Here is an 18,532-nt window from a genome sequence, read left to right as displayed (position 1 = left end):
ATTAAATTTTAACTACTGCCAAATGACCTAATTTGTGGGAAAAATTTTCTATTAAATGTATCAAACTGGTTTAATAAGTCTCCTACATAGACTTAATAGTATTATTATTTTTTTTTATTTCTTGAATGCAAGATACATTTAGTATCTTAATATCTTTGTTTTGGTCTATCTTTTTCAAGTTTGACTTGAAAACAAACTATGTCTTTGTGTTGTTGATTGTAATTTAAAAAATGTACTGTGAAAACAAAGTCTATTAAAAATGTCAAAATTTTATTAAAAACAAATAAAAGCCAAATAGTTAATAATTATCATCTTTACTTAGTATGCACTAAGTTTTTTTTTCTCCTTCAAGATTTAGAATAACATTCAAAATGCCTTAAAATTACTGAGCTAAATCCATGTCTGATAACTATTAAGAGCATTTGATTAATAAGAGTAATTTACATTACATCTGTTTTTAGTTTAATCCATTTTATATTTGCATCCTAGATGGCCTCAAACTAAGATGCATAAAATTGCTAATATATTTCATAAATGGTTGCAGAATCTCAAGCATTTCTATTAGCACATTTTTGATTCAAAGATGTTTGGAAAGAGAAGAGAATGTGTATATCTAGTAATAATATTTCTGTTCTATTCTGATTAATTTTCTCATGTGAATGATTTTTCTTTTCCATTCTAAATTTACATTCTGTCCTTTAACTTTTTTTTTTTTTCCAATTTTTAATTCAATGCTTAAGTTAATCAATGCTACTCTCAGGCTCGTGACAACACTTAAAGCTGGCTTAATTTTAGTGTTATTTCAAAACTGCAGCCCAACATTTTGTTCCCTTAGTTTGTGTGCTGTGTTGAACCAGAGCTTGTCATTTCATGTTGTGGTCTGCTTAAGTCTTTGTCTAGTAGTGGTAAGAATATTATTGGAAAAATGGCTATTTGCTTAAACAAAGATGGGGTTGGAAATCCTAAATGCTGGGTTTTTAAGAAGAGAATTTTTTTTTCCTGTGTGCATAAATTATCAATTATTTTTTTTCCATTGATTAGCACTCGTATTTCATTACTCCTGATTTAACTGGATTGCCAACAATCCCTGAAAGCGTAAGTATTCTGTTTTTATTTAACCTCATTCTGGGTTGGGCTGAACTTTTGCTTTTATCAAGAAGAGATTTTTTTTTTCCCCCAACTGTTTTTAGAAGATGATTGATGTCTATTATTACAGCCTTTAGCTAGTAGTTACTGTTGCATTCATTAACTCATTTTAAAGCATTAACGGGGCATTTTTGACCACTGCTATATCCACCCTTTGTTCATAATTACTTGGCTTCTTTGCATTTATTGGGATTATTTATATAAAATATATTCTATTTCTGCACCTTGTGTTATTTGAATACTTACCCTTTAAACACTCTATTGCTAAGCTGCAAATTCAGCTATCAAGATATGCGGTCATTTTTTTGTGCAGGAAGGCATTGTTTCAGGCTTTCTGAAAACATGCTGTACCTGCTTACACTTGGATCCTAACCAAGAGCCAGGAGCAGAGGGTTTTGGGAGTTTTTTTTTATTTATTTTGTTTTTATTTTCTTTTCTTTACGAAGATTTGTATTCTGTAGATGCTAAATTCTTGGTGGTGCTGTGGGTAGATTGCAAATGTGACATCTCATGCACATTCTCTATAACCTGTTCAGCTGGATAGCATCCAATAAAAGAGCTTCGAAGCTTTCTGGTTTCCACTCTTGCCTTTAAATCTGAAATTGAAATATGGATGTATAGATGTGCATTTATACACTTTGAAATAATGACCTTGGCTGGAGAGGAACGGGAGGGTGCTGGCAGCAGAGAGATCTGAGATCCCAGTGGTGGGAAGGTGTCTGAGGAGATGGCATGGCCCATGTTGCAGCCCAGAAAACTTGGGAAAGTTGCTGTATAGAGGGATGAAAGAGAGAACCCTTATTGTGTGGGCTCACTGGGAAGGACAGGGCTTAGTTTTTAAATGTATGTTTTCGTCTGTTTCACCTTTTGTGTTGAATTCCTCAAAGAGATCTCTTGTTTTAGCTTATTATTTGGGGTTCTAATGAAACATAATTTTGGAGGTTAGAGGGTGTGTTATGGGTTCAACTTGAAGAAAGGGTTGAGAAGCATCTGTGTGGGCCTCTGACTGATGGAGGATCTTGGGGTGGTGCCACTGTGAATTTATTTTTCTGATTCTGTGAAGGAAAGGTAAAATAATTTCAAGGTGCTTTTCTGTAATTATTTTTTACTCCATTAGTAAAAGTCTCATTCTTTCAGTATGAATCAAAATAATATGGAACTACTAGAGAGTTAGAACACGCAGGGAGTGAAGAGATTGGGTAATTGGAGTAAATTAGCAATAAAATTAATTTTTTTATTTCTTGTTGTAAGGTCCACGTATTTCAGGAACAGTAACTTTTCAGATGTTAACAGAAGGATAACTGTGACTGTATCCCAAAGATATATTGGTCTGTACAAGATTGCAAACTGTTTTTTTACTGCAGCTTTTGCAGCAGAGAATCAGCACACCGTTATCAACTGCAGTGTAAGAGGGTGTCCAAGGTACATTGGACTCAAATTCTCATGGTACATCTGCCTCTGACAATCACTTAAAAGTAGCATTTGAAAGACCAGAGTTTTTTTCTAAATGAAGTGTTTGTAGCCTTAAAGCTCTGGTTTTTCTCTCTTCCAAAATTCTATGCATCATGGACCAATAATAACTATAATACTCCATGTATTCAGATTAATAATGCATTTCTGAATTTACATGAAACTGGATTGTCTGTTGGATCTTTCTTTACCTTTTCAGTATCTTTTTTTAATTTGAGATTGCAATATGTCCAAAAAGGAAGTCACCCCACTCTGAAGGTTTTACTGTTTGTCTTGCCCTGGCTGTTTTTTGAGGTCTGCGTGACCTTGGTGCTGTGTGCTGACCACATCCAGAATAGACTGTTAGTCTGCAGTTCCACTGTTGATGTCTGTCCTTGGGCTGGGGCCTATCCTTGATAGACCTCCTACGTGAATGTTCAGTGATGTTGTTGCCCCTGAGAAGAGATGAATAATTGTTCTGGTAGCAGATATGATAATGAATATGTGAAATTAAATATTTTGCATATTTATTATACACTATTAGTGTATTTTCATACATGTTCTCTAGTGTTTACAAAAATATGCTGCTTTCCCAAGCATTTTTGCTGGTAGCTGTTTTAGCTTTAGCTTACTCAGAGCTTGTATGTCTCTGGCACTGTGCCCTGCAGAAATCCTGTTAAGTTCAGCTGGAACAGAGAGATCCCCCTCCAACTTTTTCTCTTTTTCTCCCCCTTTTCTGTTGTCTGAACTATAAATTGGAGGTGCTGGTGACTTTGCCTTTTATTAAACCCCACAGTGGGGTTCTTATCAGGGGTGAAAAGAGTGACTCCAGTACCTGCCACCAATTCTGGATGTTTGATGTCCTGGCACATACAGCTCAAGTAAAAGCTTGGTGTTTTTCAACAATCTGTTTTGGGGTGCTTGAAATGGAATAAAATGTGTTGGCTTTGGGAGAGGCTGGCAAAAGTAGCAATTTTATTAATGTAACTATGACAGAACAGTTAGCACAGTGGTAGAAGGTGTGTTCCTGGGTCAGAAGTAATGGTCACCTTAAAGCATATGGTGCTATTGATACAGTCCCAATTTAATATTTTTCCAAAGTTGAAAAAAACAAAAGGGCAAATCTAAGTCACAAGCGTAACGAAGTGAGCAAAATGTTAATAACTTACACCACAGTTAGTTTTTCATTGGCTTTAAAACCCAATTAGTTATTTTTAAAGCATAAAAATTTTAATGCAAGGGGATTTGTTTTAGCTTGTTTTTTTTCCCCCACCTACTAATTGAACAGAAATTTTCACAAGTAATATATAAAATGTTCCACTTAGCTACTACTGTTGCTATATTGTAAACATTTTATTTATTTGAACAGAGAAACCTCACTGAATATTTTGTTGCTGTGGATGTGAACAACATGCTGCAACTTTATGCCAGTATGTTGCATGAGAGAAGAATCATTATTACCTCAAGCAAACTAAGCACTGTAAGTACTTCACACATCTCCTTTCAAGTAGGATATATTGAACATTTCAAAAAATGACCTGCAGACCTTTGTGGTTTTAGATATGTTCCACTTATAAGACAATATCTACATACTCTTCTAATATATGGTTTTAGTCTGGCTCTTGAAGTACAAAAGTCTGATTTATATAAGACCTACTCAGATACATTAAGTCAGGTTAATTATTTTTCTTTTTAGGGGATGAGAGTTCTTTAACTCTCCTGAGTTCATTTCTGTGCCTTCTAACCTAAAAAGAATTCTTAAGGGCTATTATAAGATCTTTATTATTCACTTGTGGCTTATTCCATTGGAGCTACTTGAAAGAAATCAAGGGTCCATAATAATAGCTGCTATCCTAACCTGGTAATAGGTAGATTCATCTTTGTTACAGTGGTTTGGGAGTGCACATTGTAATATCTCTGATTTGAAGCAGCTCTTCGGACTGTCAATAACATACAACTCAAAATAGCAGTTTTTTAATTAAAGGTTTTAGTCTACTGCCCACATTAAATTTTTCTTTCTCTAATGCCTGCTTAAAATGCTTAATAAAAGAATGTTGTGTTTTGTTTTGTAAGTATACCTAAATAATCAGATGTAATTTTGTTTTACTCTTCACAGAATCTTATAGGCTTTTAAAATACCCTATTTTACATTTGTACAGGACTGTCACTTTATAACCAATGTTAATCATAGAGCATAATCCTTATGCAGAATCTTAAACCTATTAAGCTCAGTTACCTTAATTTTTTTTTTCAACAGCACTGCCTAAAACATCTTGTTTAATATGCTTTCTGTGGTGGAAAATACTCTTTATATTTCTGAACACTGCTATTTGTACTCCCAAAAAAATGAACATGAGGTTACAAGATTGGATACAGCACTAAAAGTTACTATTTTCAAAGACTTGCAGGTGCCAATTTCCAATATATACATATGCATGTAAGGAATGAGAATTTTTGGATTCTAAATAGAGGGTACAACTCCTTTAAATTTTTTTGAGTCTAAAGTAAATTGAAGATAAAGAAGATTCATAGAAGTCTGACAGGTTTTACAGTCCTTGTAGGTAGTAGCAGTTATCTAAATGCAAACGTTGGATCATACAAGTAGAGGCCACGTGAACAACTGAAAACAAGAAAAATAGATAGTAAATGAATTTAGGCAATCTTCAAATTAGTAGTCTGTGATATACTTTCTAACCACCAAAGATTTTACTTCATCTTGGGAAATATTCATATCGTATTACAGGGTTTTTCTCTTCTCCCCTTCCTGAAATGGCTAGGGGAAGAGCTGAGCATTACAACACAGTAATAAGACTGCCTGAATGGGCAGATAGAATTTGAAGAGAAAGCCCTTTTAAAGAACCTGTCTTAGTAGAAGCTCACATGATGTAGCAAAAGTGTGGAGTCAGATTTTTTTTTTTTCCCGGTGTGCCGGTCTGGAACACAGCTTGCCGTATTTAAGGGAAAAAAAAGGTAGAAAAAGAAAAGAAATATGCCATTAAAAAAGCTTATCTCCAATGATGCCCCAGTCAGGCCTCTTTTACTACTCCAGTAGAGAGGAGATAGGAATCATGATGGCAGCTCTGTGCCTGTGGAAGATTCATTTTGCAGGTGGGCACATGTCCGTCTGCTTAACACGATTTAGAATCGTGCTCTCAGCCTACACTTGGATCGATTTGAGACTTGTATTTTTTTAGACTGAACATCTCAGCTGGTCTCTATTGCTGGGATATGACAAGAGAAGATGAGGTATCAGAGTTAGTCTGCACTGATCTCTGCACCTTATTTATATGTTCAAATTCCAGGCTCTTTGGAAGTCACTACAGAACAACAAATATAATATCCTGGTTGTGAGAAACCTTCACTTTGTAAACAATTCAGCTGTTTATTCCAAAGCTTTTAGTGAATTAATAGTCATCTTGCTGGTGTCATCACTTGAAAATAATTTATATCACTTTCCAGACATTGGTAGTGGCATTTGGATGTCCTGGAGAGTGTCCCCAAGCTGTAAGTGTAAACAGATTGCAGATCAAACCAAAAAAGATTGCAGATCAAATTCAAAAACCCACTTTCTTCTGGTTATTTTTTCAGTCTACTAGCATTACTTAAGTCATAGCTAAACAAAATTACTGCCACATCATGTTGTATCCACTTCTGATATAGGATAGGGTTAATTTTCACTTGCACTAGTGAGTTATGATAAAACAAAATAAAAAAAAACGATTGGCTTTGATTCAGAGAACTGCTACCTGCTCATCTCTTTCATAAGCAGAACAGGGCTGATGTGTGGCTTGCCTCCTTACAGAGCAGTGTAGTTTAACACTTAGTTAAATGCTTTTCAGTTTCACCTATAGGAATTTAATCAAATTGCCAAGAATGATTAAATGTGGCTTGGCATAAGTTATTTCTTCTTTAAAATATGGATTACTTAATGTAAAACAATAAGCAAATGGAATATATCTGGACATTGGCCTTTACGAGCTTTGTGCTGTTTCATTATTCCATACAAAACACAGCAGACTGGTAGTTTGTGTTGCAAAGGTCATGTTTTAATATTCTGAAACTACAGCTTGATACTTGAAAAGATTGTTTGTTCAAGAATAGTGCTATCAAGTACAACTTTCTGTTAAGGGAGTTGTGCCTTATCTTTGGGGTTAAGTGAATATCAAGTGTTTATGTCAGTTCATGAAGACTGGGTTGTGATGTCACCTTCGAGTTATCAGCTCTGTTTCGGTTCACTATCTCAGGGCAGTGACTGATAACAAAAGGCATAATTCAAGGCCTTGCTCACTTTCTCCTTGCCCTTCTTGTGGGGGCCAGGAATGGAAAACTGCACTTACTTATGTACAGGAATTCTTTGTCTAGCATTTCTGCCCTATATACTTCCATTATACTCAAGTGAAGGATCAGTCTGCTTATGGAAGAAAGCGGGGGGAAATGATGGTATACTTAAAAATGTTTACTTTGGAGGAAAAAAAGGAAAGAGAAAAGACTGTTGCCTATTTTAAGCGGATGACTAGTGTTTTTTAATTAAAAAAAAGAAGTACTGCCTTATCTTGAGAGTGTGTTTCAGCTTATATTTTATTTCAACCAAGCAGGCTTTGTTTTTTGAGCATCATCAGATTTTTGCAGTTGCTGTGTATTCTTTGTGTCTTCCTTTAAATTGATTTTCTGTGGTTTTATCCCCTTGAAAACTCCTTTGGTGGAGATATTCGTCTGCTAGCCTTTCCAGTTACTACCAAGATATAAGTGGAAACTTCCCGCTACTCCTTTCTGTTATAGCTTCTGGGTCATTATTTGCCCTAACTGTTGATTCTTTTATTAGCTTGACTTTCCAACCACCTTAATAATGTGATTATCACCAACCTCACAGCTTGCTTCAGGCTTAGCGTTTAGAGTGAGATGGATTCAGCTAGCCTGAGGATTATGCTCTGTAAGATCTGTTTGTAGCAAAAATTACCATTTCTGTCTTTTGAATGGTAAACTATGAAAGAGAAACAAATTATATGGTTTTGGATTAAGTGAAAGGATGAATGAAACAAAGGGATTGATCTGTTCACAGAAGTGGTTGTTTTATTTCACTTTAGCAGTGAAAAAGGAAGACCTTACCGAAATGTCATGCTGTATGTTCTTGCACAGCACTGTTTTCTCACGTTACTGCATCTGCATGTATTCTTATTAGTTGCATGGAGCTGTATGAGTTTCAGTATAAATAATTTTTTAATTCAGTCTTTCTATAAATTATTAAAGTGCTGGGGTTGGCTTTTTACAGGAAGGCTGAACTACAGCATTGATTTTATGCATGCTGGAGGCAGGCTCTAGATGTTTCGGCCCCCAGTGCACCTGCTGTGGTAGTCTACCAGAACATCATACCACACTCTCATGTATTCAAAGCAAAGGAATAAATCATGATTTTACAACAGTGCATCAGTTGACTTATTGCTGTTTTGTGACCGGAGGTAGGAAGGATTGCTGTTTAAAGCCATGTCATCGGTTCTCAAGTCACTCAAGCATGAAAGCTTGTCATATGCCTCTGTAATTGTACCTCACCAGTCTCTCCCTAACTAGTCAGCTGGGGCTGTGTGTTTCGTCTCAAACACCCGGCTGGCCAGTGTCTGACAGGAGCTTTCTCATCATTCTGTCAGTAATATGCTAACTAGCTTGTATCTTCTGTGGCCTACACTGGCAGGTGGAAAGGATGCTACACTTTAAAGCAAATGTCTGAATGTTTTCTCCACTTTGACCAGTATTTGTTTCAGGTAATACAAACCTGATGTGTCTGAGAGCATGGTGGTTACAAGTTCTGCACTGCGCTGGCTGTAGGTTTCTTTAGCGAGCCCTACAAAAACAGTCAGATATGTCAAAAAAAGATACAGGGTTTGTTTTGGTTTGGTTTGGTTTTTTGTTGTTTTTGTGGTGAAGGAGCATTGAATGTAAAGTGACACACAAACATACATTTGTGGAATCACTTTTACTGTTGCTTACATGCAAAGAGAGCTTTCTGCAGTTGCCCTCAGTTGCCACAGTGAGTTGGACTGAGCAGTGGTTTTGTTTTCCTTGCCTCGTTAGTGTTGTTCAGGTCACACTGTCCATTGCTTCTCAGGCACTGGGTGGACACAGAGGCTCCTTGGAGAATGTAATACCAGCTACTAGAGAATGGAAAACACCTCTTACTCCAAACACATTGACTTTGTGAATCACCTCTCTCCTTCTGCATCTCAAATCACTGGGGTGTGGTGTTGGAGCTGTACACTAACAGTGTGTGTTAGTGTACAGCCTGGAAAGACAGAAAAGCTCCTCTTTTGTGTTTCTGAAATCAAAGCTAGCTATTATGGAGTGCAAACTAAGGATCCAAGACAGTGGAACAACTGGCCTCATACAGAACTTCCATGTTGGAGAAAATAGTGGCATTGGGAGCTGTCATACAACTTAGTGATGTCCTCACATTACCTTATGCTAGGGTGATGCTCCCAGTTCTGATTAAATGGACTATAGCATCTCATTTATTTTAATTGTGCATTGTAGTGCAGTCACCCTCTAGAAAAGCATTTGTGAAGTGTATGGCAGATCCACTGTAAATAGTACTGTTCCATTGTAAATAATACCATTCCAATAAATAAAAAACCTATAGATTTAAAATTTAATTTATATCTCAAATTCATGTGACTTGGAAATGTTCGAGAACTAAATTTAGTTCTTAGAAATCAAGAAATGGATGGGAATTTATCATTAACTTGCAAGGTGGAATGGATATTCTGATGAAACTGTGCTCCCAGAAGCATAATTAGAATTAATTTTGTAATATAACCTCAATTAGACCATTTAGTCTGGAAGTAAATGAAGAGTGGCATTTAATAATTTTGTATAGTTCAGGTGTAAGCATGCTAAGATGAACTGTGCAGAGGTGTGTGTCGTAGATGCAGTTAAGGTCCCATTGGGACACCCATGGGGAGCATATTTCCAACAAGGAAGTTGCAGGATGTCAGTATGGAGCAAAATGTCATTAGGATATACATCCAGATCTGGAAAGCTCTCTGTCTTAAAGTTTAGAGTAGTTTTCCCATTGCCCCAGCATATCAGAATAAATAACTGTTGAAAGAATTTGTGAAAAGAAGTTGAAATGTGTGGTTTAAAATTCTTTTTGCTTTAATGGGGGGAGAACCCAATAAAAAAATTGCAGATTGCTATTACCTGCCATCTATGTAAAACATGAAGAACTTTACCATGGGGTTTTAGAAAAAAAAAATAAAAATCCCAGACTCCAAACAGAACCCCAAAAATCCACACTGTAGAAGAAAAGCACATAGATAGAAAGACAGATATACAAATTTATTTCAAAATTTAACTTTTCACTTATTAGCATTTTCAGGAAAAAGAAAACTCCAAGATTGAGTTGTGTCTTTTTCCAGTTCATAGGACCTTTGGCAATTCAGAAGAAGCTGAATAAAATGCTGTGTAGAGGCAGGCGGGCCCTGCTGTGGGCACGTGCAATCTAAGAGAAGACTTTAAGTACTGAGTCCTTTGTGGTTGGGCTGTATGAGAACTGAAGGGGAAAGAGTCCATATTTTCTTGAGCAGAACTGTCTCACCCCCTACAAGAAGTACCACTGAAGTAATTTGGTGGTCATCTGAAGCAAAAGAAGTGAAGAGTTGCTGAAGGGTGTATGAGTGTAATATCAGCTCTCCTTCTGGTGTTGTTGGGATGGCAAAATTTGCCCTTTTTACAGTTGCTACTGCTTTATCACTCTTTTTTTTCCAAAATTCACCCGTGACAAGATGAACTGTAATATAGTCGGTAGTTATCTGTACTCCTGCTCTCACAGTAAGTTGTCTGTCACCTATTCGCAAGGAAGTTGTTCCATACTGCTTCCTAATTAGTGTATGGCAGAAGGACATGCAGTGGAGTTACTCTGGGGGAGGAAATGTTAATAAAAATTATTTTCCTGGGAAGTCTCGTTTCAGAGGTGAGAAATGTTTGCAGAACTCCAGTAGCTCTTCCTCAGTGGAGGTAGGTCATAAAATAAAGGACAAAGGAAAGGAGGCATGAGGAGACGGTCAGGTAAAGGGACACAAAGATGCATGTTTATGGTGCTCTGTGTTTTTGTGAGAGAGGAAGAGATAATGGAGTTAGGGAAGAAACGAGTGTCAAAATGAGAGTAAACAAATTACCAAGAATGTACAGAGATGAAATGAGGAAATATGAGGAAACTCCAATTATTGAACAGATGATACAAAGAAACAGTTAATTATAGGATACATGAATACCAGAAGAGACATATTAGTGAACCTAATCTATAATGTTTTGGGGATAAAAACTGATGATTAACTTCCAGAAGTTTTATTTTAAACCTATGAAAAATTGGTTTTCATACCATTGTGGTATGAAAATGTTGAGTAATTGAATGGGATTACATGGCTTTTCTGTGCACCCATACCTACTTTGTTATATACATAACTGATTATCTGTAAAAGTGCCTGTAGGTCCCTGGTGTAGGCACAGTATGCCAGAGGTATTCCTTGTTGAATGCTCACCTGTCTACTACCACTTCAGTTTTATTTTCTGCTCAGCTTCTGTTATCGGGAAACATGTCACTCCTGGAGCCATAGGCAAGGAACAAGCCGTGTCTGCAGTCCTTTCTTTTCCCTTCCAAACTAATGCACAAGAATGATGCCATAATGCTGCTTTGTGAATCAAGAATAGCAAAAAAGAATGAAGTTGATTGTACATGAAGTGCTGTCAAATTCATGAGTAACACTCATGTCTTCCCTTTCCTTCCCCCCGAAAGAACGATGAAAGGAAGTGAATAATACAAAAAACCCCCACAAACCCAAAAAACAGCAATTCCAGGAGAAAAAAAGTTTTTAGATGTGTTTTCTTTTACATCTTTAATTTTCATAGTGGAAAAAATTAAAGTTTTCATCTGTGAACTGGAAATACATTTCCCTTCCTCTCTCTCCCTTCTGTGAGAGAGGAGAGCTGGGGGTCTCATTTTGCCAACAGGAGGAAAATGCATTATGGCTCATTTAAGGCTCTCCCTCTTTATGTTCTTCAAGATTATGGGGATGGCAGATGGAAAACGATTAGCTAGGAGCAAAATTAAAGAAATGCATATAAGTGGCTTTGCATATCATGGCTTGGACAGTATATGCTGTTCTCTTTCGTTGCTAAATTTTTTTTCCTCAGTGATTTCTCACCAATGCCAGCAGAATGGACTAAATTTATTATTTGGTCCAACTGTTTAATCTTTCAAGCTGGGAAGAGATTATGCTTTGTTGTAAACAGGCAAAAGCAAGGGCTCCCTTCCCACTTTTACTACCTAGCAGTCTTCTCGAGAAATGGATGGGAAGGTAGGTCTCCACAAATGTTAAATATCTGTTATGGGTTTGGGACCTGATCTCATTCCCAATCAAACAGGATTTAGATGCAGTTGCCTCTCTAAAAAAGTTGATTGTCTTATAAGTTATAATGAGGTAGAGGAGAGGCTTCCTTTCACCTGTATAACTGTTTCCCTTTTAGGAAGCAGAAAGTGTTTTCTCAATAATTCCCATGACCTGGGAGTATTAGGGTAACAGGAATAAGTTGGTCCAGGCTGATGGTAAATACTGGAATTGTGGTAAAATGGTGACCCATCCCCTACGATATATTGCTATAGGTATTAATAAGTAGATGAGATAACTAAACAGAATCTTGGGCATCTTTCAACATATGTGTGGTCAAGGCAGTGGGAGGGAAGCAGTTCTTTGGCCCATTGGGACTGTGAGGGGGGAGGGAGAGAGCACACCAGTACCCATTTCTGGACATGGTGTTGACAGAGATTGACAGTGTTTGATGATTTTTCAGGAAATGGTTTTATCACAGTAGTTCTTTAGTTGCTTACAGTAGATTTTGAAAGGTTGTATGGAATCACAGGTTAATTTTACTTTAGCATTTGCTTAACTTCTGTTGCTGTTTTTGGCTTGCTGACAAGATTCTGCTAATCAGTTTCTGTCTTTCTAGTTTGTACATTGCAATGTGTGCAAATCTTACTACCTATGTTCTTCCTCTCTCTTTACCTTTGGTTATAGAAAAGGCTTTGAGGAAAATAATTTATATAGATAGAAAATAACTTCCAGGTAAGTTTTGTGCAGCATGTTTTCATGTTACTTATTGAAATGATGTGAATAATAGGTATCAAATAAGCATCATCTATAAGTCTGCAGAAAATCTTCCAGCTGAAGTAGTGTGGCTCTGGACATGTCACAGTGTTTTAACAGAAACTAAAATTAGAAAAAGAAAAAAAGAACAGAAAAAGGGACCAGTCCCTTTGAAATACAGAGTAGAAAGATTCATTGGTAGAAGTGAGCTTTGGGGTAACAGATACACACATTAGGATTACTGCATCCATGTGAAGGATGGGGAGGAGCTGCAGTCTTTATGTACCCAGGAGCTGGTAAAACTGCTTTGATCAAGTCTTGAACTAAAACTTCTCCTACTGTTCCTGTTCAACATTGCATAGATTTTGAACAACAGTCTTCCCAAGTGGCTGCTTATTGCCATAACTCCTCATTGTCTAGAATTTGTGCATTATTTGTGCATATTTACTGTCACTCAATAATGAATTTTGCTAACAAACTTTGTAATGAGGTCTCACACTATTTGGAGAGACTGTATAATCACCAGGCACATAGTTCCAGATTTTTTTTCCGGAGACAAAGATAAAATTATGGTACCAGAATCACTGTAATACTCTGGAGAAAACACCAGATACTTTTCTTGCAGGATGAGTGTTGATTCTGGCTGCAATGTCTTATCAGAAGAGATCAGAAACAGACTGAAACTTTCAGTTGTACTCAGTAATGTTAGTAAATTCAGTACTGATAGAATGGGACAGAAAGCTTCTTTTCATGTCCAGTGCAAACACTGGCGATTTCGAAATAGATTTCTTTATTAATTAGAGGGTTGAATGTTGAAATTTTTTGTTAAAAGTTGCTCTTAACTAATTCAAGTCAGTTGACTCATGCCGTTTATGTAGTTTAAAACCACATTATTTAAACCAATTTTAAAACCATAGTTAGATTTATTTTTGAAAACAAAAGTTTTTTAAACTAGGAGACATTATTTGAAATGGAGAAAACCAGTCTAAAATATCAAAATTGATGGAAGCAAAAATATAAAAGTTCTGTTCAATGTTGGCAAATGGGTTTCAGCCGACAAAAACTTTACTTAAAAACTGCCTGCCCATTTTATTACGGATAGAAACACAACTCCAGTAGGTCTTTTCCAGTGCAGTGAACTACAGGAGGATCAACATCATTTGTTTCCTTAAAACTCGTAATAAATTATCAGATTTGCAGAAACAAGGTTCTGCAGCACTCTTCTGCTATAGTTTAAGATTTTTTAGCAAACTGCAGAGCTGAGCAATGACATAGTAGTGTGCATACATAAACATATAGCAAATTTTGTTGGACAGAAGCTTTTGCCTTTACATAAAACTTACCTGTAAAAAGTATCACAGTTCACAGTTGATGTTATCTCCAGTTGTCACTGGCAAGATAGGTGGGGTAGTACACATTCCTGAAGGCAACTTCAAGATACTTTAGGATAATGTCTACCTCTCTATGAAAAGAGATTTTTCTGATTTGTGACATATATTTTCCTATAATTTCTTTTTAAAAAGAAGGTGAAACTTAAGTCCTTTTGGAATAGATGACAATTGACAGACTCCATACAGATGCCTTTGTCCCTAAATAGTGTAAAGATTTGTTTTCTGCAAAAATATCCTCACTTGGTCAAGACTCTCATCAGACTCTCGTTTCTTCACCTGGGAGTTTGTGCTGTGCACAACCTGCCTTACCACCTCCCCCTGCAGCCTTTGGTAGGGGGTCTGCTGGACTCTGCCTGGCTCTGATAGCAAGCACAGGTGCCACTGGACACCCCCAAATCCAGTGTTGCATTTATAGACCTCTGAATTCTGATTGAAGTGATCGGGCTCTACCTGGTCTCTGAATATTCCTTAAAACATGCAGTATTATTCCAAGATTTACAGCAGCTACCGTTGTATTCAGAGGAGTGGATGTGCCGATTAAAGAGATAGGTTATTTGAATAGGCTAATGCATTTGAGAAATGCAGTCACACTCAAAGCAGTAAAAAAAAAGGTAAAAAAGGGATTTTTCCAGAAAGTGTGCAAATTTTAATATGAAATCCATAATTATCAGTATTTACTTAAAGGCAGAATTTGCAGAATATTAAAATGTCACACAGTTTGAAGAGCAACAGAATCCCATAGCTGCTTGTATTACAGGGTGTATGCAACAGGAAACTATAAAACATATTCATGGTATACTGAAATGTTTGGAAACCTACTGCAGCAGCATAGATGGAAATGTTGAAATAAGATGTTACATGAGGATGTTATTAAATAGAAAAGCAAGGAACAGTACAACAAAAACTTGAGGTGCAAGTAATCAAATCTTTACCTTTCCTGCTAGAAATAAAAAACTTAGTAGATTTTAAAAATTGCAAATTGTAAATAGATGCTAATGTGAGAGCCACACTAAAACACAGATTATAAAACAAGTTGATAAAACTTCAAATATTTTTAAGGAATTAAGCTCTTCCTCTGTTAAGTGAGAATTAAAATATAACACTGACATATGTGTAAGATAAGGAAATTTCCTCATGCAAATAATATATCCATCTTAATTCATAATTTAAGAATGCCTATTAAGAGGAGGAGGAGACAACTGTATACACTGGGGATATCCTGTATAACTGTATGTTCAGCTGTGTTTCGGTCTGTGATTGAAATACATGAAATTCTAATTTTTATATAGGTAGTTATGGTTTTAAATTTCTATAGTATGTACAATAGTATGTGAACATACAAATTAGTAATTCCATATGCATTTGGAATAAACGAGAAAAAAACATGATGCTGAGCTTGACTGCACTATCAGTAGTGTTAGATAAACTACAGAGAGAGAGAATATGGAAATAAACCTTGTAAATCCCACTGTGTTGAAGAGGGATAAGATACTAATTTGTTTCTTCCCCCAAATCAATCTTAGTAGGTACACAGTAATTATTAAAATAGCCATTATTAGAAATATAAAATGAGACTAATTGTGGAGGTTTAATATAAGGCTAAGAAAGGAGATGTTAATCTGAAACGAAGAGTTTAAATACAGAATTATGATATACTTGGCTTTCTGTAGTGTAGCTGTCAAGCTCGGGCAGTTTGCTGGTCAATAGTGACATTCTGTGTGTCAGTGAACAGAGTCTCCTGATACCTTAACCTGCAGTTCACACATTACTGAAGCTCCAACTGTCGAACATTCAAGTCCCTTGGTACTACTGCAGCTTCCAGACTCTCCTGACTGGCTCATGTTTCATTCTTTGGCAATTTGCCCTAATGATATCCCTCAGGAGCTTTCAGACCCTCTTCTTTTCCATATTTAATCGTGTTATATTAATCTGAGCGCTGAGCAAACTATGCTGCACAAATTGTAATTGTCTCTGATTTCTGCTGCACTGGTCTTATAATTACTTTTTTTTCATTTTTACTGTAAAAATACATGTACAAAATTGCAGTATCATTTTTATTTACAAGTCTAAATGTCCAAGACAGCCAGAGTGTGAAAGCTTTAACTGCTGATCTGTTCCACAAAGAGGTGGGGTTTTTTTTCCCCCTCTAAAATCCATAATATTTTAGCACTTGCTGTATGGACAGGATTTACATTTTATTTTTAGCTCTTTGTTTTGTTACTGTGAAAGTACATGTCTAATAAACAGCGCTATTATCAAGTTAAACTCAGATAGTGATTTTATCGTGATACAAAACATCAGGACAGCCTTGTCTTTTTCCATAAGCTTGGTGTCCTCTATATGGGGCATTCTCTTTTAAATTTTTTTTTTCCTTTTCTTAATGAGGTTTGGAGTGTTTTATGTACTGGATATAGGCTTCCTTTTTTTTCAACAGTCTTGACGTTTTCTCACTGCTGTAGCTCTGTGCCTGAGATATATATAATAAAATATTAAAGTATTAATATTCAGTTATAATAAAATTGAATTTGAAAGACTCCTCCCTCATAGGAAGGTGAGTTTTGGTAGATGAAATCTGAATTCTTTATGTATTGCAGATTATTTTGTTCACTTGAGGAATGAACTTGGCCATGTTTCTAATGAATTCCATAGTTGGTTGTTGGTTTGTTTTGAGGGGAGGGTGGGGGTTGTGGTGGTTTTTTGTTTGTTTTAGAAAACCAAGAGATGTCCATTTTGAATGATAAGCAGATTGTTGCACCTCCTTACTTGGTCAAAGACTCCTTCGTTTTCCAGTGATGCTTATACCAGGCTTGGCATTTTCTGCTTTGGGAAGGGAGTTTTGGGAAATTGTAATAAAGTTGCTTTTCTGTCACAGGGGATATTAATTCCAGATTTTTTTTTTAAGGTAGTTTTTTAAGTTTGGAAATCAAGATAGTGACACAAATAGCTTTTAAGTTTAGTGCTATTCTGTAGTTTCATGCAGGTTCAGATCAATTCCAGTTGTTAAAAATAGCAGAAATGGAGACCAAAAAACTCTCTTGAGTCTTTCCCACTCGTTGGAGGTGAGTGCAGCTAGGAGGCACTCCAGTCCTGTGTGTCCATGGCAGTACTCACATTTGACCATGACTGCATCAAGTAATTCATGATTGTTTCCCTTTTTTCAAGGAAATAGCTTAGCAGGGAGGGCTAACTTGACTTGTTAGCCTGACTTCTTGCAGGTGTTGTACTTGTATGCATGCATACATCAGAGTTCTCCGTAGATGTGTTTCAGCAATAAAAAATAATATTAAAAATTAAATAATAAGTGGTTTGGAGAAGTTAAGATTCTTGCATGTGTAAAACTTAATTTAAGATTTTGTATTTTCTTTTTATTCATGGTTTTTTGTTGCCAATTCTGTGTGTGTATTTTTATTTTTAGTTAACTGCTTGTGTTCATGCGTCAGCTGCATTGTTATATCCAATGTATTGGCAACATATTTACATCCCAGTGCTTCCTCCACATCTTCTGGACTACTGCTGGTAAGACAGCTAACCTGTTATCCCCATTTCTGAGATTCTGACCTGTCTTGTAAACCTAACTGATGAAAACACTAACTAGTTATCTGACTGAATACACAGGACCCAGTTTATGAAAGCACTTAAGCCAATGCTTAAATGATGACTTGAACAGAGATTTTCCAGCATGCCTTGATGTGGTGTTTGAATTGGTACCATGAATTACAGTGCTGATTATTATTAATGCAACATTTAAAATCACATTTGTAAAACTGTTCCTGTTTTGTTGTTAGAGAATTCATTCAATAATTTAAATGTGTTAAAGTTTTCTCTATTTATTTATTTTGAGATAAATGATACTTACAGAAGCACTCAGGAAAAAACCCGATCAGGTTTTTTAGAATCAAATGTTAGTAGGCATCAGTGTTCACTTTTGGACTATACAATACAGTGATTTAGTATTTGTATTTTAGGCTCAGCCAGGCTCAGGCTTCTAGCCACCTTCCCAAAAGAGCTTAAAACTCCTTTTGGTACTTCCAAAATTTTCAGTATAAGAATTCTGTTCTCTTGGTTTCTGTTCACATGACAGACTTTGTGGTTTTGGCAAGTTTTTAAGCTGAACAAATCGCTTTTTGAGTCGCTTCTGGCCCTTCAAGAGGGTGATGTTTCCACATGCCTGTTTCACAATTGCAGGCTAAAAGATCTACTTTCTTTTATTCATAATAGTGGCAGAGATACCAAATGAGAGTTTCCATTAAAGAATCTGCAACAGGAACCCCTGGAGATGTTCACTTTAACTAAACCGTACGAATCTGTTATGGAAAAAATGAACCATTTCAAGCTATTTTAGAGATTGGGAATTATTATTAGATATAAAAACTGAGACCAACTCAGATGCTTACCAACATAAGTCTGTTTTCTTCA

The 18,532-nt window shown here is 36.2% G+C and overlaps 1 protein-coding gene across 1 annotated transcript in view; it reads left to right on the top strand.

The window, feature by feature from the left end:
- DENND1B (DENN domain containing 1B) overlaps nt 1–18,532 on the top strand; it is a 156,613-nt gene that overhangs the window by 79,654 nt on the left and 58,427 nt on the right. The window contains exons 10-12 of the mRNA XM_029962239.1: nt 1,042–1,095; nt 3,965–4,075; nt 17,532–17,632. Coding sequence (XP_029818099.1) covers nt 1,042–1,095; nt 3,965–4,075; nt 17,532–17,632 — 266 coding nt within the window. The remainder of the gene's footprint in view (nt 1–1,041; nt 1,096–3,964; nt 4,076–17,531; nt 17,633–18,532) is intronic.

This window comes from Manacus vitellinus, unplaced genomic scaffold, assembly GCF_001715985.3.
Source record: "Manacus vitellinus isolate BGI_N305 unplaced genomic scaffold, ASM171598v3 scaffold_44_pilon, whole genome shotgun sequence".
NCBI lineage: Eukaryota > Metazoa > Chordata > Aves > Passeriformes > Pipridae > Manacus > Manacus vitellinus.
This window is presented reverse-complemented; position numbering and strand designations above follow the sequence as displayed.